General features: G+C 40.8%; 1 protein-coding gene across 2 annotated transcripts in view; it reads right to left on the reverse strand.

Annotated features, from left to right (window-relative positions):
• The window catches only part of tbc1d22a (TBC1 domain family, member 22a), a 283,486-nt gene that overhangs the window by 88,606 nt on the left and 170,440 nt on the right, over positions 1 to 24,440 (reverse strand). For both annotated transcript variants that reach the window (XM_062064592.1, XM_062064593.1), the window contains exon 12: positions 8,785 to 8,912. In XM_062064592.1, coding sequence (XP_061920576.1) covers positions 8,785 to 8,912 — 128 coding nt within the window. The remainder of the gene's footprint in view (positions 1 to 8,784; positions 8,913 to 24,440) is intronic.

A 24,440-nucleotide genomic window follows, 5' to 3' on the forward strand; every position in this document is an offset into this window, starting at 1 on the left:
ATTTTCTGAATACATTATGTGATAATGTTCATCAGTCAACTCATTGGTGTTCATTTTCAATCTATTACGATAAAAAAAATTATATCAAAATCAAATTACAGGATGTCATTCATGCAAGTTTGCTCATTTTCCTTAACTGGTGCACTAACATCATGTGGTTTATTTTATTTTTTTACATATGTAGCATAATCTACAAAGATGCAAATAATTGCTATTGTGACATCTAGTGGACACATTTAGAACAGCAGTTTCTTTCATTCAAAAATGTTGGTTCATTTTTATACTTAGCAAACTCATCCCGCGGGCCGGATAAAACCTGTCCGCGGGCCTGATCCGGCCCACGGGCCGTACGTTTGACACCCCTGGTCTAGTCTGCCCGACAACATGCCGAATGTTCCGCCTAAAAAGGGAAAATGTTATGTTATCGGTTGTCTTAACCAACACATTCCTCCAGTCTCATCTGAAGAACTAAAATTTGCTAGGCTAACTTTGTTCGTTTCGTGCCCCCCTCTCCTTCGTGGAGGGGGGCACAGGTTCGGTGCCACGGATGAAGCGCTGGCTCTCCAAAGTTGGGATCCGGGGTGGACCGCTCGCCTGTGCATCGGTTGGGGACGCCTCTGCGCTGCTGACCTGTCTCCGCTCGGGATGGTCTCCTGCTGGCCCCACTATGGACTGGACTCTCACTATTATGTTAGAACCACTATGGACTGGACTCTCACAATATTATGCTAGATCCACTCGACGTCCATTGCACCGGTCGCCCAGGGGGCGGGGGGTCCCCACATCTGTGGTCCTCTCCAAGGTGTCTCATTGTCCCATTGGGTTGAGTTTTTCCTTGCCCTGATGTGGGATCTGAGCCGAGGATGTCGTTGTGGCTTGTGCAGCCCTTTGAGACACTCGTGATTTAGGGCTATATAAGTAAACATTGATTGATTCATTTAGGAAGAAGCATCTCCTCGTGTGTGCCAACCACTTTGAGAATTCCTGCTTCTTAAACCTGCGGCAATATAAAGATAGATTTCCCCAAAAGCTACTTTTAATGGCGGAGTCTCTGCTTGCTATGTTCGGTATAACGTGGCCCAATGTAACACGGTATTCTATATAACGCGGTGCGGTTGGGCGTTAGACAGGGGTGTAGGACTAGCTAACAAGCTAAATATGTTGTGCGTCTTAGTTGGCTCGCCGTAGCTTGTAGGCTGTTTAGTGCTGCTACAAACTGGGCTAGTTTTTGATTGATTAATTGAAACTTGTATTAGTAGATTGCACAGTACAGTACATATTCCGTACAATTGACCACTAAATGGTAACCCCTGAATAAGTTTTTCAACTTGTTTAAGTCAGGGTCCACGTTAATCAATTCATGGTAAGCTCTATACGGCTAATGGTAGCTAGCATTTCCACGGCATCTAAAGTTACTCTGACGACACCTCCTTTTAGCAGGGACAACCTCTCTATGAGAAGGGTGAGAAAAGAACACAAAGCCATACTGTACTCACATTTTTTCTTTCGCAAAGTCAAGTTTTTGGTGTCTTTGGAGCGGGGCTAGCTTAGCAGCTAGATATTGCCCGCCTCATTCTACGACATGGAAGCATAATCCATCGTTCATGTCACATCTGGTTTAGGGATCATTTTAATGTGTTCTTTCGGGAAAAAAAAAGGGTAAAAATTAAGGACTTCTATATAAATCGAGCTCGGGAATAACGCAATCTGTATTTTATAGATCCCAACAACCGCGTTATATCAAACCTGGAGTGTAAAAGTAGATTAGAAATGTTTGAATGATACGTTAGGAATGTAAGCTCAGTTCGTAACGTACGATATAACACAATCTCGGGAATAACGCCGTCTGTATTTAATGGACGTCAACGACCGCGTTATGTCAAACTTGGAGAGTGAAGGTAAATTGGCAATGCTTGAATGATACGTTAGGAATGTAAGCTCAGTTCGTAACGTGCGATATAACACAATCTCGGGAAAAACGCCGTCTGTATTTAATGGACGTCAACGACCGCGTTATATCAAACTTTGAGTGTAACAGTAGATTGGCAATGTTTGAATGATACGTTAGGAATGTAAGCTCAGTTCGTGACGTGCGATATAACACAATCTCGGGAATAACGTCGTTCATATTTAATGGACGTCAACGACCGTGTTATATCAAACTTTGAGTTTAACAGTAGATTGGCAATGTTTGAATGATACGTTAGGAATGTAAGCTCAGTTCGTAACGTGCGATATAACACAATATCGGGAATAACGCCGTTCGTATTTAATGGACGTCAACGACCGCGTTATATCAAACTTTGAGTGTAACAGTAGATTGGCAATGTTTGAATGATACGTTAGGAATGTAAGCTCAGTTTGTGACGTGCGGTATAACACAATCTCGGGAATAACGTCGTTCGTATTTAATGGACGTCAACGACCGTGTTATATCAAACTTTGAGTGTAACAGTAGATTGGCAATGTTTGAATGATATGTTAGCAATGTTAGCTCTATTCATAAGATAGCTTGTAGCTTAGCCATCTATCGGTTTCACCAACCTCCGGGTATATAACGAATAATTTTCCTAAAAACTAGTTTTAAAGATTAAGATTAATGGGACGACACTCAACAGACATAACACGGGATGTGTTGATTTCAAGCCTTTCTTCTGAAGTTTCTTGTTCGGTTTCTTTTTGCTCTTGGTCTGACGCTGGCTCGTATATATTTGCTAAAATCCGTCGCTGTTGCCATTTATGTTGTTCAAAAATTGAATATACTTAGAATAAGATATTATTCAGTAACTTGCAGGAAGCTTCTCTATCAAAACACAAATATGGCCGCCTGGGCGGGAACTAAGTTTCAGTCAGCGCTATGGGTTCATTGCATCTAATTACTCCGTCTCTCAAAACAAATTGTTTCCAGAAGCAGCCAAAAAGGGGCTTGGTGATATGTCTTTACAACAAAATATATGCAAAATTTGGACCAAATAACCACCATTAATGAGACCAGCCAGAAGTGGTTTAAATGTAGAAAACAAAATCCTAATATTTCCCCTATGAAATAACGTATTTTAACAGCATGTAATAAGAAGTATCAAAGTATAAATGACATGCGTTTTGAACTAGGTGTTTAGCAAAGTACTGCAATGCTACACTGAAGAGCAGAGCAGAGGAGACAGTTTTGTCGGCGCAGTGCTGAAACTTTCATGAGTGGAAATGGTCCAATTCCCTCGAGTAGTGTAGGACTACAGGTGAGAGACTGTGACAGAACCTGCCAAAAAAAAACCCTGCTAGTGTGTGTTTGTGTGCTGTATGAAAGGGTGATCCAAACAGCATTGTGAATATCAAATATTTAGGGGATGGATTACAAGTAGTTGGGCTTTTGTCAAGTCACGACAAAGCCAAAAACACTGCTAAATCATTCATCATTACTTACGCTTTGTTTCTACTGTCCCATCTGGGACCTTTTTGAACTCTGCAACTTTATATATAGCTTTTTTCACTTTATAATTCACCCTCTGTACTTCTGTAATTCTGCAGTGACTATACTTGTTATTAGGGATGGGTACCGTTCACATTTAAACCGATGTGGTACCAGTACTCAACTGTACCAATGTTCTGTACTCTTGTGTGTATTTATCAGCATCAATAGCTTTTGTTGATAGAATCACATTTGTTATTGCAACATTTAAAGGCCTACTGAAAGCCACTACTACCGACCACGCAGTCTGATAGTTTATATATCAATGATGAAATCTTAACATTGCAACACATGCCAATATGGCCGGGTTAGATTACTAAAGTGCAATTTTAAATTTTGCGCGAAATATCCTGCTGAAAACGTCTCGGTATGATGACGTTTGCGCGTGACGTCACGGATTGTAGAGGACATTTTGGGACAGCGTTGTGGCCAGCTATTAAGTCGTCTGTTTTCATCGCAAAATTCCACAGTATTCTGGACATCTGTGTTGGTGAATCTTTTGCAATGTGTTCAATGAACAATGGAGACAGCAAAGAAGAAGGTGGGAAGCGGTGTATTTCGGCCGGCTGCAGCAACACAAACACAGCCGATGTTTCATTGTTTACATTCCCGAAAGATGACAGTCAAGCTTTACCATTGGCCTGTGGAGAACTGGAACAACAGAGACTCTTACCAGGAGGACTTTGAGTTGGATACGCAGACGCGGTACCGTGAGTACAGCAGCTGCGGCTTCCAAACATTTGATCTCTTGCCCGTACGTGCGTGCCGCTATGTGCATGTCACGTACGTAACTTTGGGGACTTTGGGGAAATATATGTGCTGTATGAACTTTGGGGAGGTGAACGGTACTTTGGGGTGTGGGATTGAGTGTGTTGTGCAGGTTTTTTGAGTTGTATTGGCGGGTTATATGGACGGGAGGGGGGAGGTGTTTGTTATGCGGGATTAATTTGTGGTATATTAAATATAAGCCTGGTTGTGTTGTGGCTAATAGAGTATATATATGTCTTGTGTTTATTTACTGTTTTAGTCATTCCCAGCTGAATATCAGGTCCCACCCGCCTCTCACAGCATCTTCCCTATCTGAATCGCTTCCACTGCCCTCTAGTCCTTCACTCTCACTTTCCTCATCCACAAATCTTTCATCCTCGCTCAAATTAATGGGGAAATTGTCACTTTCTCGGTCCGAATCGCTCTCGCTGCTGGTGGCCATGATTGTAAACAATGTGCAGATGTGAGGAGCTCCACAACCGGTGACGTCACGTGCATACCGTCTGCTACTTCCGGTACAGGCAAGGCTTATTTATCAGCGACCAAAAGTTGCAAACTTTATTGTCGATGTTCTCTACTAAATCCTTTCAGCAAAAATATGGCAATATCGCGAAATGATCAAGTATGACACATAGAATGGATCTGCTATCCCCGTTTAAATAAGAAAATCGCATTTCAGTAGACCTTTAAACATCATAACTGCTGTACAATTGTATTATCATATTTCTGAGTCTCTTTTGCAAGTATGACATAAAGTTGCAAGTCCAAGACATTAGATGGCTCTAGTGTATAGTTGATGTTTTTTGTTTTTTTTGTTGCGCCCTAAAAAGTGTTAATACTGCAAGTACTGTACTTACCGCGCACCAGCTATTTGATTGTAACATGCAGGCATGTGAGCAGGCTTTGAGGAAAAAAAAGAAGAAAACTGATGAAAAAAAGAGGAAAATGTGTATTGGCACACTAGCCCCAAAAAGAAAATGTTGAAAATCAAGACAACATTTCCTGCAATTGGGTGCATTTCAACAAGTAAGCTAGCAAGATGATGCTAACTATGCTAACTAGCGAGCTTGTTTCAGCGCCCTGTCGTCTCACTGTCCTGCAACTCAGTGCGGCGTTTCGGCAAAAGGAACAGCGAGTACCTGCGAATGACGCGAGCATTCAACAAATGTTGTTTGGAATTTTATATAGTTGTAAGTTTATATAATTCACTCACGGAACTTTTGTTATTGTTAAAGTTCCGGTCACACTGGTTTTTATGAAACCACATTTCCAGTGTTGTTATTTGTTGTGCTGAGAAGCCACGGATGTATTAGATACTGATCAATTGCTGATTAGAAAACAAAGTCTGAATATCATTAAAACAATTAGCTCCATCTTTTGACACTCCTCCTTCAACTCTCGTCGTAACACGCTACAATATTTAATTTAAAAAATGCGGAAGTCATACATTAATGGGAAAACGTATGTTTAAAAACAGGTTTTCACGGATATTTCACATTCATGAACATGCATTTTAGTTGTAGTTTTCAGTCACAAATTTGGGGGTGTTAAAATCGCCATGTAAAACTACTAATGCTAATAATGAGCAACATGTCAATAGTTGTTGGCATTGAAATTTGCAACATTATTTAGAGGCAGTTTGTCAGAGTCAGTCCACTCTCAGTAACAAGAGTGTCTGAGTGTCAAATATCAGCATCGGGAGTGAAAAGAACAACACTAATTACCCCGTAGGAAAATTCTCTGGGGTCTCGGACGATAGATTTCCTTTCTGTGTTGGCTTACTTAAAACACGAGTGAATGTTTTCAATAAAGCCAACAGCGGTTTAAAATTGAAAGGATTCAAGGGTAATGAATTAAAAACTGTCCATAAAAATAGATTAAAGGTCTACTGAAATGAAATGTTTTTATTTAAACGGGGATAGCAGATCCATTTTATGTGTCATACTTGATCATTTCGCAATATTGCCATATTTTTGCTGAAAGGATTTAGTAGAGAACATCGACGATAAAGTTCGCAACTTTTGGTCGCTGATAAAAAAAAAGCCTTGCCTGTACCGGAAGTAGCGTGACGTCACAGGTTGAAAGGCTCCTCACATTTCCCCATTGTTTACAACAGCAGCCAGAGCGATTCGGACCGAGAAAGCGACGATTACCCCATTAATTTGAGCCAGGATGAAAGATTCGTGGATGAGGAACATGAGAGTGAAGGACTAGAGTGCAATGCAGGACGCATCTTTTTTCGTTCTGACCGTAACTTAGGTACAAACTGGCTCATTGGATTCCACACTCTCTCCTTTTTCTATTGTGGATCACGGATTTGTATTTTAAACCACCTCGGATACTATATCCTCTTGAAAATGAGAGTTGAGAACGCGAAATGGACATTCACAGTGACTTTTATCTCCACGACAATACATCGGCGAAGCACATTAGCTACGGAGCTAACGTGATAGCATCGGGCTTAACTGCAGATAGAAACAAAAGAAATAAACCCCTGACTGGAAGGATAGACAGAAAATCAACAATACTATTAAACCATGTACATGTAACTACACGGTTAATGCTTTCCAGCCTGGCGAAGCTTAACAATGCTGTTGCTAACGACACCATTGAAGCTAACTTAGCAAGGGGACCTCACAGAGCTATGCTAAAAACATTAGCTATCCACCTACGCCAGCCAGCCCTCATCTGCTCATCAACACCCGTGCTCACCTGCGTTCCAGCGATCGACGGAGCGACGAAGGACTTCACCCGATCATCAATGCGGTCGGCGGCTAGCGTCGGCTAGCGCGTCTGCTATCCAACTCAAAGTCCTCCTGCTTGTGTTGCTGCAGCCAGCCGCTAATACACCGATCCCACCTACAGCTTTCTTCTTTGCAGTCTTCATTGTTCATTAAACAAATTGCAAAAGATTCACCAACACAGATGTCCAGAATACTGTGGAATTTTGCGATGAAAACCAAGCTTTTTGTATTGGATACAATTTGTCCGAATACTTCCGGTTCAACGATTGAGGTCACGCGCATACGTCATCATACATAGATGTTTTCAACCGGAAGTTTCGCGGGAAATTTAAAATGTCACTTTATAAGTTAACCCGGCCGTATTGGCATGTGTTGCAATGTTAAGATTTCATCATTGATATATAAACTATCAGACTGCGTGGTCGGTAGTAGTGGGTTTAACAATGGTGTTTTCATTAACAATATAGACAAAATGTATTGGATAATAATTTTTTTAAGGTGCATTGAGATTTTCTTTTGTAATCATCCATCCATCCATTTACTACCGTTTGTCCCTTTCGGGGTTGCGGGGGGTTTTGGAGCCATGCCATTTCTTATTTTCGTGATCATTTGTTTAATCGATAGCCATTATACATCAATAAACCCATCCAGTGCCAATATTGCGTAGAGATAATAAGACAGTCACATTTTCTAAAACTCTTTGGTACCCTATAGCAGTGTTTCCCACACATTCATTTATTTGTGGCGGCCCGCCACGAAAGAATTACGTCCGCCACAAATAAATAAATAAAAAAAATATATATATTTTTTTTTTTGTCCTGTCCAGCTTCTCAGGCACATCATATAGTTGATGTAGATGCCCATATAGGCTGTTCAGATTTACTTTACAAAAGAGAAGTGTAGGATACTTTTTTTGTTGCCTTATTTGTATTTTATCACTACTGTTTTCTGTTTATTTGTTACTGACTGTGGCAGGACACCTCTGCCTCTGTTTCACTTTATGTTGCTGGTAAATAATATGGTTGTAGTAGTAGGCTAAAGTTAAATTATTTAGTATGCACTAATTAAAGGGGCAGAGCTTTAAGAGACATTTTAGCTTTTATATTTAATAAGATATATTTTTTGTAAGAACCACAATTAACAAATATATTTCAGTGAATAACTTATTGTTCAAATCTGTATATAAATATGTACATAAAGTGTTGTAATTATATTGTAAAATGGATGGATGGATGGATGGACGTTTAAAACAAAACTGTTATTATTAATTAGAAAGTATACATTTTTTGAGCCTTTTTAGAGAAAATCATATCATTGTAGTAAATTATGCAAATTACTCGATGGTGTCATGGTGACCACGCCCATAGCCACGCCCCCACCGCCACAGGTATCTTGGCAGTTTATGGGAAACACTGCTATAGATAGGTATTTCATACATATGAAACATACACAGTATGGCAGCATATAGTGCTTGCAAATGGGCAAATGCAACATTTTTCCATGTTTCCTTGTCTAACTAAAGAGTGCATTACCCTCTGAACCTCAGTGTTCATTGGAGAACCCGCCGCATGTTTTCCGCTGAGCTCAAGAGCTATCCACACGAGTAGCGGTGGCGGCGCTGAATCAATAACAAACATTAGGTGTAATTGGCAACGCTAAAAGGAGGTTAACCGCCTAGCAAAAAAACGCAGCCTCGGCGGCTAACAAGGGGGTTCGAACGTGCAAAGGGCAGCGCGGCGGACACGTCTGGAGGTGTTTGGAGCGTGACTCTTGCACCCAGTTACATATAAGGGGAAGTGTGTTTACCTGGTAGGTGTCCCACAATCTAATGGTGCATCGTAGCGGCAGCTCCCTCATCAAAAGGTTGTTCATCCAGCGGAAGGCAAACTGCAAGTATTCCACCTCGTAATGCTGCATGTGATGATGCACCGATTCTGTGGAATCAAGAGAAAAAAGTAATTGACAAAACGCATTATAGTATAAGAGAAATGGATTTCAGAAGACATTTGGTTTGTTAAAATCTGTATGTGTACTACAGTGAGACGTGCATTTACAAACTAAAGTGGTCCTTGAACAGGGTTCATAAATCGAAAGGTTTGTAGATAAAGCAAATTTCGCCATAAGAAACAATGTAAATATGAATAATAGGCTAGTGTGTGAGTGTTGTCTGTCTATCTGTATTGGCCCTGTGATGAGGTGGCGGCTTCCTCCCGAATGCAGCTGAGATAGGCTCCACCCCCTCCGACAACACTGCAAAAACTGAAATCTAAGTAAGATTAAATATCTCAAATAAGGGTGATATTTGCTTATTTTCTGTCTGATAAGATAATTCTTCTCACTAAGCAGATGTTATGTTAGAGTGTTTTACTTGTTTTAAGTGTTTTGGTCCTAAATGATCTCAGTAAGATATTACATCTTGTTCCTGAGATTTGATGACCTATATTGAGTAAAACATGCTTGAAACTAGAATATCAACTGTTGCAAAGCTGTGTCATTAACACTCACAAGTATAAAACCACTTTTTTAAAGTAATAATTTCTCATTTCAAGCATGACAAAAAAAATCATGATGGCGAGCGCATTTCATTATGTCAATATAATGGCTCTCGCATTTACTTCATTTAAGAATATTTTTCAACATATTGAGCAAAAAGGTCTCGTTTTTTTTCTCTACCAAGAAAAGTGCACTTGTTATTAGTGAGAATATACTTATTTTAAGGTATTTTTGGGTTCATTGAGGTTAGCTAATTGGACTTGTTTTGGAAAGTCTTGACAAGCCGAATTTTCTTGTTCTATTGGCAGATAATTTATATATGTGGGCTAATACTGTAATATGATTTTTCATGTTTTTCAGTCAGGACAGATTGGTGTCCCATCGCAGTGTTGTGCATTACAAACTCAGAAGCGATTCGGGTGTCGACGTAGAAGCTAACTTATTTCTCGCCGTAGCTAGCTCACGGCTAATACCGTAGCACACCGACATGGTACTACGCTAGAAAAAGAGTTCCTCAGTGTTCGCTCTTACAATCACAATGTCGCTACAGCTTGGTTATTAAACAGGTTACGGAACGTAAATGAAGTATTGTTGACGGTTTATGAATGCATTGTAAAGTGATTTAGAGGCCAATGTTTACAAGCTAGAATGCAAACCCCCCGCCCCCCAAAAAACATTTGTCTTCTTGTCACTCATAATGACTGCGAACATCCATCCATCCATTTTTCTACCGCTTATCCCTTTAGGGATCGCGGGGGGTGCTGGAGCCTCTCTCAGCTACATTCAGGCGGAAGGCGGGGTACACCCTGGACAAGTCGCCACCTCATCCCAGGGCTAGGGATGATGTTTGATAAGAAATTATCGAGTTCGAGCCTATTATCGAATCCTCTTATCGAACCGATTCCTTATCGATTCTCTTATCGAGTCCAGATAGGTTGTTGTATATGGAAAAAAACACACAATATTTGGTTTAACAAAAGCTCACTTTTATTATATAAGAAAAAATTTAATCTAATAAATAAATAAATATTCACTGTTACCCCCCTAAAAAAATCAAATAAAAAAAATTAATATTGACTGTTGTTACCCAAAGTATATTAAGTGGGATTTTTCAGAGAAACAAATATATACAGTAACACAAAAACAACCTGTCTCTGTGATCACTATAGGTGTATAAATAATAATATAGTGTTAAATAAAATCAGTCCCTTGGGCACAAAACTGAAAATAATACAGCTCTCCAAAAAGTGCACTTCTGCTGCTATTTGACATAACTGTTTGTTATGATGCTTTGACATTTTTGCACTTTATTTCTTTATTGAAAGAAAATTCTATGAAGAGAAAAGTTGTTTGCAAATGTGGTTACAATGCTAAAAAATGAAAAGTTAAAGCTAAAAAAAGAAATACACTTCATTGAGTTAAAATCTTTCTTTATAGGGGGAAAGATGTGATGTTATGAGCTAGGGAACACAACAACTACACTACCCATCATGCAACGGGAGTGACGAGCATGCGCGGTAGCCCCGAAAAGTGTTGCATGTCGTCACCCGTGAAAGTAAACGTCAAGAACTCAGCCAACACGCCTCGTCTGCATTATTTATAATTAGACAGACAACACATATACAGTGTGATTTTGTTTTGTTTACAAGGAAAGAAAAACAAAAGTTAAAAAAGGGAGATATGTTGTATATATATGTATGTGCTGCGGATGCTTTAAGAATGTTGCGACAGCTGCCGTAAAGGAGGTGCGTTGCTAGCCTGGTTGCTATGTTTCCGGTTGGTCGTAAAAGTGTTCGTCATGTGTTTGTACCCTGCTCAAATCTCTCAGTAAAGTTATTCATTGGATTATATTGTTTTGAACTTTATTATTCCATTGTTTTTCCTGCTTTCCCTATCTGCGCCTAATGACTGAGCTACGTGACATAAATTCTTGTGATGTCTCAAGGGGCATTTCTGGTCGGGACGGGATTCGTTCCGAGGGATTCGAATAAAGAACCAACTCTTTTTCTTTACTATAGTGGTCTGGATAACGGGTACCGGTTCTCAAAAAGGGATTTGAGTCCGAGGACTCGGTTCTTTTCTTATCGAACAACCGGGAAAACCGGTTTCGAGTATCATCCCTACCCAGGGCCAACACAGATAGACAGACAACATTCACACACTAGGGCCAATTTAGTGTTGCCAATCAACCTATCCCCAGGTGCATGTGTTTGGAGGTGGGAGGAAGCCGGAGTACCCGGAGGGAACCCACGCAGTCACGGGGAGAACATGCAAACTCCACACAGAAAGATCCCGAGCGCAGGATCGAACCCAGGACCTCCGTATTGTAAGGCAGACGCACTAACTCCTACAGATAGGTTTGAAGTTAACAATAGGCAAAATTCTAAAAAAGTGCAGTTCCCCTTTAAAATCAACTCTGCCACATTATTAGGCTAAGAATGTATATGTATTGCTTTTGTTTCATCTTCTGTAAATTGCATTTATAAACTGTATGTGCCAATCATGTTCCACGTTAATAAAATCTATGGTCATCTTTTTTTTGGCAACACAGGAAAAATAAACCAAACCCTGACTAATTGTAGTTCTTCCTCCTTTCACGGTTCTTGCTTTTATAAGCACGCGAGATGCTTTCTGGTGTGACGCTCCCCAAGTCGGGCGTAGAGAAAACTAAATGCCCCATAATGAAGCTTCGCCCCAGCTTTATGTTCCGGCTAACAGTCACATTTATTCATCGGTACATCTTGACAATATTGACCTGCAGGATGAATGATGTGTAAATCTGTTGACCCGAGTTATTTTGTGCACAAACACTTAAGTCCTGCAATGACCTCTTTTGTCTTCAAGTGGACGTCAAGGGGTGTAATAAAAGCGCGCCGCACACATACACATACCAGGTATTGATTATGGCTTGAGAGTGTTGAGGCAGAGGGGGGGGGGGGAGGAAAGAAAAAAAAGCCAGCTTTGTATTCATGGCGATGACATGGCCACTCTTGCTGAATCAGCTGGGCCTGTCTCGCAATGACCAATTGTGCTGCAAAGGAAGACATGACTGAGGTGTAGAAGCGGTACAGTCATGGTGCAGTCACACTAAATTGTGTCACTGCTTAAACCCAGGAAAACAGCAATAGATTGTCGCCGTGGATGTCATCTGGCGAACGACGGCACATAAATCATCTCCATTGATCAACGTAATTACCCAGGTTGTCACACTGCAAAAAGTGAGCGTTCAAAAACAAGAAAAAACAAAACAAAAATGAGGGGTTTTTTATTTGAACTAAGCAAAATTATCTGCCGATAGAACAAGAAACTTTGTCTTGTCAAGACTTCCCAAAACAAGTAAAATTAAAGCTGCAAGCAGTGTTGGTCGGGTCCGCTTTTTGGCAGGTGCTAGTCCTAGGTGTCCCAATACTTTTGTCCAGTGGTAGTCCTGAGTGAGACCTACATAGAGGTTTTTGTTTCGTGTCTCTACGATATTCGTACTGGGAGTTAGAGGAAGTTGTGTCTGAGTTCACATTGTCATTATAGGGTATTGTGTGTATTGAGGACAAAGAAGGAATAATTGCATTTTCGTTGTCATTTTTGGCACCGGAGCAACTTTAGTGCTGCGGGTCTTTGAAGGCTCGTAAAATCAAAATGGTAGCATGTATCAAAAATCCGTACAGACAGTTTAATCAGAAGGGTTCAATCTCTCTCCTGTAGCAGTTTGAAGCCGAAACGACAAACGCGCTCAGAGGAGATAACGTTTGATGTTTGGTGACCGGGTGTAACAAAAATGTTGTTTTGAAGGAGGAATAACAAACTTCCTGTTGATTTTTGCTGAAGGATGTCAATCTATGAAATGTAGGTCTAGGCGAGACCTACATAGAGGTATTTGTTTCATGTCTCTAAGACGTTCCTACCGGAAGTTACATGCAGTTTTGTCTGAGTTTTCCTCTGAGGAGCAGTTTTTTCTCTGTTTTTTTCAAAAATTATGTAGAGCACAATTTTGAGTTTTGGGGTTCGGTTTTTTTTTAGATCGCAATTTCCACCAGTCCCAATGTGTGTGAGAAGTTTGGTGAGTTTTGAAGTATTTTAAGGGGGTCAAATTAGAGGTTAAAGATGTAAAAAGCAGTGTTTTTAGTCATTTTTTGTCTTGAAAGGGAAATTGCCAACTTCCTGTAGGTTTTCGCCCGAAGATGTGAAATTATGAATTGTAGGTCTAAGTGGGACCTACATACAGGTTTTTGTTTCATGTCTCTACGACCTTCCTAGTGGGAGTTAGGGGCAGTTTTCTTCCTAGGGGGCGCTAGAGCGCAATTTTGATTTTTGGGGTTTGTTTTTTTTACTAAAGTGTGCTGTACCCGGGTTTGTATGTGTGCAAAAAATGTGGTGAGTTTTGAAGCATGTTAAGGGGGGCAAAGTAGTGCGCAACGGTGCGGAATAATAAAGAAAGAATAATACAACCTTACAAATACAATAGGTTCCTTTGTAACCAGTACAAAGGACTCCCTGTGGGAGTCCTTTGTACTGGTTACAGGGCGGACCCTAATTAGCTAACCTCAATGAACCCAAAAATACCTTAAAATAAGTATATTCTCACTGATAACTGTACTACTATATGAGTACCTATTTTCTAGTCCATTTGGCTGTCATCTGTTTTTATATGAGACACAATTGTGTCAAAGTCAGGATTTTTTTTTTTTCATGCTTGAAATAAGAAATTATTACTTTAAAAAAGTAGTTTTATACTTGTGAGTGTTGATGACACAGCTTTGCAACAGTTGATATTCTAGTTTCAAGCATGTTTTACTCAATATAGGTCATCAAATCTCAGCAACAAGCTGTAATATCTTACTGAGATCATTTAGGACCAAAACCCTTAAAACAAGTAAAACACTCTAACATAAAATCTGTTTCGTGAGAAGAATTATCTTATCAGACAGAAAATAAGCAAATATCACCCTTATTTGAGATATTTAATCTTACTTGGTTCAGTTTTTGCAGTGCATAGTTAGCGCTTTAACTCGTGCGATTAAACCCGAATCATTATCGCAATAATCATGTACGAGCGTAGATTAATCATGCAATTGATTTATGTTGCTTTACCTTAAACTTCAAAATGAACCCTGATAGCACTTTAGATAAAACTGTTGAACGGATAAACGACACGCATTTAAATAATTTTTAAAAAGTCAATAAAATTGCATTTGTTGTTTTTGTTGTTTAAGTTCATTTCATACATTTTCCCATTTTCTCAATTTCTCATTACATGTGGTAGCCATGTTTGTGTTATTTATATTTCTGTAGTCCTGCATATATTAAGTTAAATTACCGTAATTTCCGGACCATAAGCCGCTACTTTTCCCCCTCGTTCTGGTCCCTGCGGCTTATACAAGGGTGCGGCTTATATACAGCCTGTTCTTCTCCGACACCGACGAAGAGGATTTCGGTGGTTTTAGTACGCAGGAGGAAGACGATGACACAATGATTAAAGACTGACTTTTCATATACCGGTAGGCTGGTTATTTTGATAACGTACAGGCGAGCACTTTGTATTACTTTGCACCGTTGTATTATTTGTACTCTGCATGAATATTGTTTGCCATGTCAAAGATGTGAAAGTTTGATAGAATGATTGAAAGATTTATTGTTAATAAATGGGACGCTTTGCGTTCCCAAACAGTCATCTCTGTCCCGACAATCCCCTCCGTGGTAGCAGGAACCCCTATATACTACGCTAATTACACATCAAAACCCTGCGGCTTATAGTCGGGTGCGGCTTATATATGGAGCAATCTGTATTTTCCCCTAAATTTAGCTGGTGCGGCTTATAGTCCGGAAATTACGGTAGTTATTTGTTGCCTGATGAATGCTTGGGCCTACTGCACTACTGCACTTTGGTGTTGGTCATTGGGGTGGTGTTTGATGAATACTTGGGCCGGCTATGCTGCTGTAATTTAGTTTTCCTCATTGTGGTTGCGGTGGCCATTTTTGTGTTGTTTGTATTTCTCTAGTACTGCATTTATTATTAAGTTAAATTATTTGTTTTGTGAATTGCCATTGAAAATATGTTTTGATGTGTTGCAAGTTAATTCATTGAATTAGAGAGCGTCATTTTCAGCACGTGTGATGAGCGCATATAGGGGAGCACAGGTCAAATTGATTGGACAAATGTGGGGTTGAGAGACTGGCGGTGAAAACAGTTTTTGACCACTTCTTACGCAACACGTGAGCTTAGTTTTTTGTTTATAGCTTTGTATGCAGTTAAAACGTGTTTCTGTTCACCTTGGATGGACTGTTGGAAAGAAGATCTTTTTGCAAATAAAGCTGTTTTTTGAGACACTCAAGTTGGAGGCGGAAGTGCGTTTGAAAGTGCACCACCTGTCCTGGCTCAGCCCGCGGCCTTTGGTTTAGAACAGGGGTCGGCAACCCAAAATGTTGAAAGAGCCATATTGGACCAAAAATACAAAAACAAATCTGTCTGGAGCCGCAAAAAATTAAAAGCCATATTACATACAGATAGTGTGTCATGAGATATAAATTGAATTAAGATGACTTAAAGGAAACTAAATTACCTCAAATATAGCTACAAATGAGGCATAATGTTGCAATATGTACATATAGCTAGCCTAAATAGCATGTTAGCATCGATTAGCTTGCAGTCATGCAGTGACCAAATATGTCTGATTAGCACTCCACACAAGTCAATAACATCAACAAAACTCACCTTTGTGCATTCATGCACAACGTTAAAAGTTTGGTGGACAAAATGAGACAGAAAAAGAAGTGGCATAAAACACGTCGTGGAAAGTCGGAGAAAGTTATACATGTAAACAAACTACGGTGTGAGTTCAAGGACCGCCAAAATTAGTAGGACAAAACGGCGCTCGCCAAATACTCAAATCAGTGAAGCATGTTTAATACAAACAGTGTGCTTTATAACAATTAGGGAGGTTTGTGTCATGTTTGTCCTCCTACGGAAACCATATTAAAACAAAAACAAACATTTTTCCTCATGTTTTTCCATTTTTCATACATTTTTAAAAAAGCTCCAGAGAGCCACTAGGGCAGCGCTAAATAGCCACATGCGGCTCTAGAGCCGCGGGTTGCCGACCCCTGGTTTAGAACCTGGGAAAGCTTGTGAAGGCCAAAACATTACATGTCCGAATAGCAGTAGGAAGAAGCAGAGCTTATTTTATTCTACCCCTTTTCCACATTTCTTCACTTCCTGTTCTCAATGTGTGACACAATTTAAATCAATAAATAGGTAAGTAATGTATGATTCACCTTATGAGGTGAATAAGGTTCAAAACATTTATTAAGATTCTTCTCTTTTGTACTTTGTAAACACTTTTGGGTTTGAATAGTTCCTTCAACTGGATCATACTATTACATTGTTTCATTTTATGATTTTAATTTCACACACTGCTACAGGTTTTAAGTATTGCACCTGCATACAAATGTTTTGCGAGATTTTTCTCCGAGTTTAAATTGATCTTTTGTTGAGAAGATATGTTGTACATTTTCGGGTAGCAGGTTATAATTTGCTTTGTGCATCATTTTAGCTGTTTTCAAAAGCAACAAATCATTTGTCTCAAAATATTGGGCTCTTTTTTTTAAGTTGATTAAAATTATGCACGCAATTGTGCTAAACTGGTCTTTTATTTGGTTTGGCTTGTTGTCATTGTTTCACATACCAATTTAAATCAAATAGGATATAAATAGAGTGTCATACATTACAGACGATGGACCGCTACTTATTTCCTACGCTTTCAACAATGCAGCTTATAAAACTATGTGGCTAATTTATGGATTTTTCTTCGCTGACGGCTATAATGCTAATAGTTTTTATAGAACACATGCAAAGACACCGAAGTGGTATGTTATTGTTTGTGCTATGGTGCCATGTTTTGGACGAGTTAGCTCACTGCAGGTGCTACGGTGTGAACGTCTACAACATGGGTGTTCTAGTTACGGCCCGCCAGCGTCTTCAAATAAGCCCGCGAGACATAGGATCAACAAAGCTTGAGGACGACGTGAGTAAATCAGATCAATGACCCTTGACAATACTTTGAAATAATAGCACATAATTTACTTATGTGACACAATCCAAACAAACTACCCTAGTCAAGGTGCAAAAAAAATGCAATTAACAAAGTTCAACACACATAACAGAACATGCTCACTGAACATTGTGGATATTATGAAAAATGTCCAAACACAAGTAACAAATTCAAAATTACACCCATTTAAATCCATTAGAGTGCATGATGGGAAACATGTAAAGCACCCGCTCCACACTTATCCATGTTTGGCGCATTTTAGCTGCTTGATATTTCTGATTGATTACAAAACTTTAAGAAGGTCGTCATGGAAGTAAATAAGGTAGGAGTCCAACTTTCACATACTCTTAAAGGCCTACTGAAAGCCACTACTACCGACCACGCAGTCTGATAGTTTATATATCAATGATGAAATCTTAACATTGCAACACATGCCAACACGGCCGGGTTAACTTATAAAGTGCAATTTTAAATTTCCCGCGACACTTCCGGTTGAAAACGTCTAGATATGATGACGTATGCGCGTGACGTCACAGAGAGAACGGAAGTATTCGGACACATTGTATCCCAATACAACAGCTCTGTTTTCATCCCAAAATTCCACAGTATTCTGGACATCTGTGTTGGTGAATCTTTTGCAATTTGTTTAATGAACAATGGAGACTGCAAAGAAGAAAGCTGTAGGTGGGATCGGTGTATTAGCGGCGGACTACAGCAACACAACCAAGAGGACTTTGAGATGGTTAGCAGACGCGCTAGCCGCCGACCTCACCTTGACTTCCTCCGTCTCCGGGCCGCCGACCGCATCGGTGATCGGGTGAAGTCCTTTGTCGCTCCGTCGATCGCTGGAACGCAGGTGAGCACGGGTGTTGATGAGCAGATGAGGGCTGGCTGGCGTAGGTGGAGAGCTAATGTTTTTAGCATAGCTCTGTGAGGTCCCGTTGCTAAGTTAGCTTCAATGGTGTCATTAGCAACAGCATCGTTAAGCTTCGCCAGGCTGGAAAGCATTAACCGTGTATTTACAGGTCCGTGGTTTAATAGTATTGTTGATTTTCTGTCTATCCTTCCAGTCAGGGGTTTATTTCTTTTGTTTCTATCTGCATTTGAGCCCGATGCTATCACATTAGCTCCGTAGCTAAAGTGTTTCGCTAATGTATTGTCGTGGAGATAAAAGTCACTGTGAATGTCCATTTCGCGTTCTCGACTCTCATTTTCAAGAGGATATAGTATCCCAGGTGGTTTAAAATACAAATCCGTGATCCACAATAGAAAAAGGAGAAAGTGTGGAATCCAATGAGCAAGCTTGTCCCTAAGTTACTGTCAGAGTGAAAAAAGATACATCCTGCACTGCACTCTAGTCCTTCACGTATCTCATCCACGAATCTTTCACCCTCGCTCAAATTAATGGGGTAATCGTCGCTTTCTCGGTCCGAATCTCTCTCGCTGCTGGTGTAAACAATAGGAAAATGTGAGCAGCCCTTCCTCCTGTGACGTCACGCTACTTCCGGTATAGGCAAGGCTTTTTTTTTTTATCAGCGACCAAAAGTTGCGAACTTTATCGTCGTTGTTCTCTACTAAATCCTTCCAGCAAAAATATGGCAATATCGCGAAATGATCAAGTATGACACATAGAATGGATCTGCTATCCCCGTTTAAATAAAAACATTTCATTTCAGTAGGCCTTTAATATCCATCCATCCATCCATTTTCTACTGCTTGTCCCTTTTGGGGTCGCGGGGGGTGCTGGAGCCTATCTCAGCTGCATTCGGGCTGGACAAGTCGCCACCTCATCGCAGGGCCAACACAGATAGACAGACAACATTCACACTCACACCCGCCCAATTTTTTGCCCAATGCGGACCCCAAGTCAAAAAGTTTGGACACCCCTGGTCTACAGTATTTAATAATAATAATAATGGATATAATTTATAAAGCGCTTTTCTATTAGGTACTCAAAGCGCTCACAGAGAAGTGAGAACCCATCATTCATTCACTCACTCCACATTCACACCTGGTGGTAAGCTACATTTGTAGCCACAGCTGCCCTGGGGTAGACTGACAGACGCGTGGGGGCAAGGGTGAAGTGTCCTGCCCAAGGACACAACGGCAGTGATTTGGATGGTAAGAGGTGGGGAGCGAACCTGCAACCCTCAAGTTTCTGGCAGGGCTGCTCTACCCACCACGCCATGCCGCCGTTTCCTTCTGTTTAGTAGGAAGTGCCATTCTGTTTTCTAGTTGTCCATAGTGTTTTTACTCGTATAGATTATCCATTCATCACTCCAAGCAACGTGTGTAAGTTTTACAATATAACTAAAACAATTCTTGCATACTAAACCGTTCCATGTGTGATGTCTGTAAGAGTGTTTTCATGCATATGTGCTATGGTAAAGAATTGAAACCAGCGTTGTTAGCATTAGCTAACATTCTAACACGTCTGTGTTAATATTATTAACTCACAATGGAATTCTTGTTGTATTGTTCCAGTTTCGTAAATTCACCAAAACGTCACCGTGGAGTCTGTCTAGCTGATTGGAGAGCTAGCTTCCAAAGCAAGTGGGTCCATGACAATGACTCCTGTTTTGCTTGATCTGCCGTTTTACTGCCGTTTTACAGACACTGCTTGAAAACAATGTAAATAAACATTTACAAAATATTTTCTGCGGCTAATGTATGAAAAACATTTTTTTCTTCTGAAATTTAGTGGGTGAGGTTTACATACCTGTGCGCTTTATAGTTTGGAAAATATGGTAGTCTTTTCCCTAAAAGACAAACTGGCGCTACAAAAATGTGTTTTATTCAATTAATCAAACAAACGCATCGATTGTTGAAAGAATCGAATCGTTGTTGAGTCAACCCATTTGTACGGTCCATGCTGGAATATTCTTAAAGAATGTTAACAACATTTTACATTCCAGAGTTACACTGCGGTAAGTAAAGTGCAATCACATGTACTCAAGGGCAGGCAAAGGTAAGTCACTCAGTGCTCGTTTAGTGTGATGAATAGACGAGGAGTAAAATGCCTGGAATAAAACGGCCACTTTTGAGAGCCTCTGTTCTCTTTCTATGATGAATGTTGGTTTTCTGCATCTTTTACATGACAAAGGATTAAAAATACCGCTCAGTGTTCAGCGCCTCATATATTTCACAGCAATCGAACCCGTGACACTCAATCTCCACATATGTGCGCCTCGTAATAGAGCTGTAATTACAGAGCTGTCAGACAATCTAGGAGGAAAGGCAGTTAGGAAGGAACTATGGCATCTTGGGACTGACAAGTGCACCCACACACACACACACATTACCACCTTTAATACAATTTTGATGGGCAGATATTTCCGGACAGGTAGGCACGGCAATCACCTGAATGACACCTGTCTACGCAAGCGTGTTTAAGCAAACATACGCAAGGGCGCTCCTGTCCGTGGTGTAATTATCACACGCCGCTGTGAAAGCACACAACAAGGCCACCTCGTTAAGGACGGATGGTGACACAGCTGGGCTGGCTGCCAAACAACTTTGGACAAAGTTAAATTCCACTAATGAACTTGCACTGTTTTGTATCTGGCTACAGCAAACCCACGGAGGAAGCTCGTCGGGTTTGTCGTTTGTCATGAGGAATTATCGCAGTCGGAGAGGAGCTAAAATTAACACAGACAAAAAGAGTAACTTGTCGCTTTTTACCTCTGGGCTGGCATCCAGCTGGCTCCGGCGTCACGCTGGGTGGGATGGTTACTGAGGCCGAGCGGGGTTGGTGGATGACATCGCTCATAGACACTGATTGACTGATGAGTCTTGTCTTGCTTCCCACCGGGGGGGCTAAAGTTGACGACGGAGGCCACGCCGCGACCGACTCGTGGCTGGCGAAGCGCGGGCGAACGTGGGACGGTCAGAGGTCGTACAGTGACGAGTGAGTGTTTCCCAGGATTGTGCTGATGACCAGGTTTTTGCCTGACTCTCCTTGGAGCGCTGCAACTCCTCTCGTCTGACCTTTGTTTGTTTGCGTCACACGCTTACTTTCCCTGCTGTTTTTCCTCCTCCTACCAGCACATTTTCTGTCATTAGTAACCCAATGAGGCACTCTCTTGTACCTCTCAGAGCAAACAACCCCTCTGAAATAATCAGCCTATAATGCACTGGCCCAAAGCGCACAGCAGTCCCCAAGTCTTTGAATAATCATATACTTTATACCAGTCTTTCCCAAAGTGGGGTACACCTGATTGTAAGGGGTACGTTAAAGGCCTACTGAAATGATTTTTTTAAAATTTAAACGGGGATAGCAGATCCATTCTATGTGTCATACTTGATCATTTCGCGATATTGCCATATTTTTGCTGAAAGGATTTAGTAGAGAACAACGACGATGAAGTTCGCAACTTTTGGTCGCTGATTAAAAAAAGCCTTGCCTGTACCGGAAGTAGCGTGACGTCACCGGTTGAAGGGCTCCTCACATTTCCCCATTGTTTACACCAGCAGCGAGAGCGATTCGGACCGAGAAAGCGACAATTACCCCATTAATTTGAGCCAGGATGAAAGATTTGTGGATGAGGAACGTGAGAGTGAAGGACTAGAGTGCAGTGCAGGACGCATCTTTTTTCGCTCTGACCGTAACTTAGGTACAAGCTGGCTCATTGGATTCCACACTCTCTCCTTTTTCTATTGTGGATCACGGATTTGTATTTTAAACCACCTCGGATACTATATCCTCTTGAAAATGAGAGTCGAGAACGCGAAATGGACATTCACAGTGACTTTTACCTCCACGACAATACATCGGCGAAACACTTTACCTACGGAGCTAACGTGATAGCATCGGGCTTAACTGCAGATAGAAACAAAAGAAATAAACCCCTGACTGGAAGGATAGACACAAGATCAACAATACTATTAAACCATGGACATGTAAATACACGGTTAATGCTTTCCAGCCTGGCGAAGCTTAACAATGCTGTTGCTAACGACGCCATTGAAGCTAACTTAGCAACGGGACCTCACAGAGCTATGCTAAAAACATTAGCTATCCACCTACGCCAGCCAGCCCTCATGTGCTCATCAACACCCGTGCTCACCTGCGTTCCAGCGATCGACGGAGGGACGAAGGACTTCACCTGATCATCCATGCGGTCGGCGGCTAGTGTCGGATAGCGCGTCTGCTATCCAACTCAAAGTCCACCTGCTTGTGTTGCTGCAGCCAGCCGCTAATACACCGATCCCACCTACAACTTTCTTCTTTGCAGTCTTCATTGTTCATTAAACAAATTGCAAAAGATTCACCAACACAGATGTCCAGAATAGTGTGGAATTTTGAGATGAAAACAGAGCTTTTTGTATTGGATTCAATGGAGTCCGAATACTTCCGTTTCAACGATTGACGTCACGCGCATACACCATCATACATAGACGTTTTCAACTGGAAGTTTAGCGGGAAATTTAAAATGTCACTTTATAAGTTAACCCGGCCGTATTGGCATGTGTTGCAATGTTAAGATTTCATCATTGATATATAAACTATCAGACTGCGTGGTCGGTAGTAGTGGCTTTCAGTAGGCCTTTAAGGCCAACGCCGACCAGACGCGGAGCGACAATACAAAAAATTTGAACTCCATTGTTTTTAACGGAGCACAGCCCAATGGAAACGTCTGCCACGAGGCTGCCGCGGAGGGTTAGAAAACTGTTCTAAAATCCTGCACAGCAAGCCCGTAGAAATGCATTGGTTTCACTTTTTGTTTTGTTTCCCCCAGCCATTAATTTCGTATGATTATTGGATAAAGGCAATATACCACCCCGCGCTATAGACCTGCATACTTGTCCCGCGCTCGGGTCTTCTCCCGACACAGTGTTTCAACCGTCCTCTGGCCGTAAGACTCTTGAATGCATCATAATCATCCCCTCAAGTCCCCCCAAAATGGATTAACTCGCTGGAAAAAAAAAGATAATATAACATACATCCATAAACGTGGATGCATATGAAAATGTGCAATATATCTATCTGTACAGTAACCTATTTATTTATTTATATATGCACCTTATTGCTTTTTTATCCTGCACTACCATGAGCTAATGTGACGAAATTTTGTTCTTATCTGTACTGAAAAGTTCAAATTTGAATGACAATAAAAAGGAAGGCTAAGTCTAATTATAATCCCCTCAGCTATCAAGGCAGAAAGGAAATGAAATGTCAACACGAGCATGGAAAACAGTCAAACTATGTAAATGTAAAAAATGCTTAATGAAATGTAAGAAAATACTACAAAGTGTGAAAGTGTAAACATAGAGAAAGCTAAGAAGAACTATTTTCTGCAGGTTTAATGCCAGGAAGTTAGGGCTGTGCTCTAAAGGGTGAGCGCAGCGAAGGTGGAGTGATATCACCAGTCTTGGCGGGGACGAGCGCCTTGCGTCATTTATGGACCACATTGGTCGGAATATGATGTTTAAAAAAAATTAAAAAATTAAAAACTGCCATATTGTTGAGGTGACTTTTCCTGTTGCACCCGGAATTTCTTCATTTTTACTTTCTCTTCTCACACCGTACAAAGAATCAACCGAGAGAAGACAAGTTGACGCAACCAAACTTGACAGTTGATGTTATTGGCTCGTAGCGAGTCACTCCCGTTGCATGGACAGCAAACAAAGAACGACAAACTATGCAGGCTGAGTTTACCTGTGCTTGCCACAGATAGATTAAACAATGTATTCTTCGAAATGGACAGCCACTGCATGTAGGCCACTTAACATCTGTGAAGACCTACAGTGGTGCTGCGAGATGTCGTTCATGTCGCCAACTATCGGCATACAATCAGCTCTATCATCCAGAAAGGTAAATAAGCTTGTTAGTTTTAGCAGCTAGTTGGACTAAAGAAGAGTAAATGCAGATGTAAATGGTGCACTAAGCAAAGTTGTTTAGACTTAGACTTGGACAAACTTTAATAA

The sequence above is a fragment of the Entelurus aequoreus genome, linkage group LG12 (assembly GCF_033978785.1).
Source record: "Entelurus aequoreus isolate RoL-2023_Sb linkage group LG12, RoL_Eaeq_v1.1, whole genome shotgun sequence".
NCBI lineage: Eukaryota > Metazoa > Chordata > Actinopteri > Syngnathiformes > Syngnathidae > Entelurus > Entelurus aequoreus.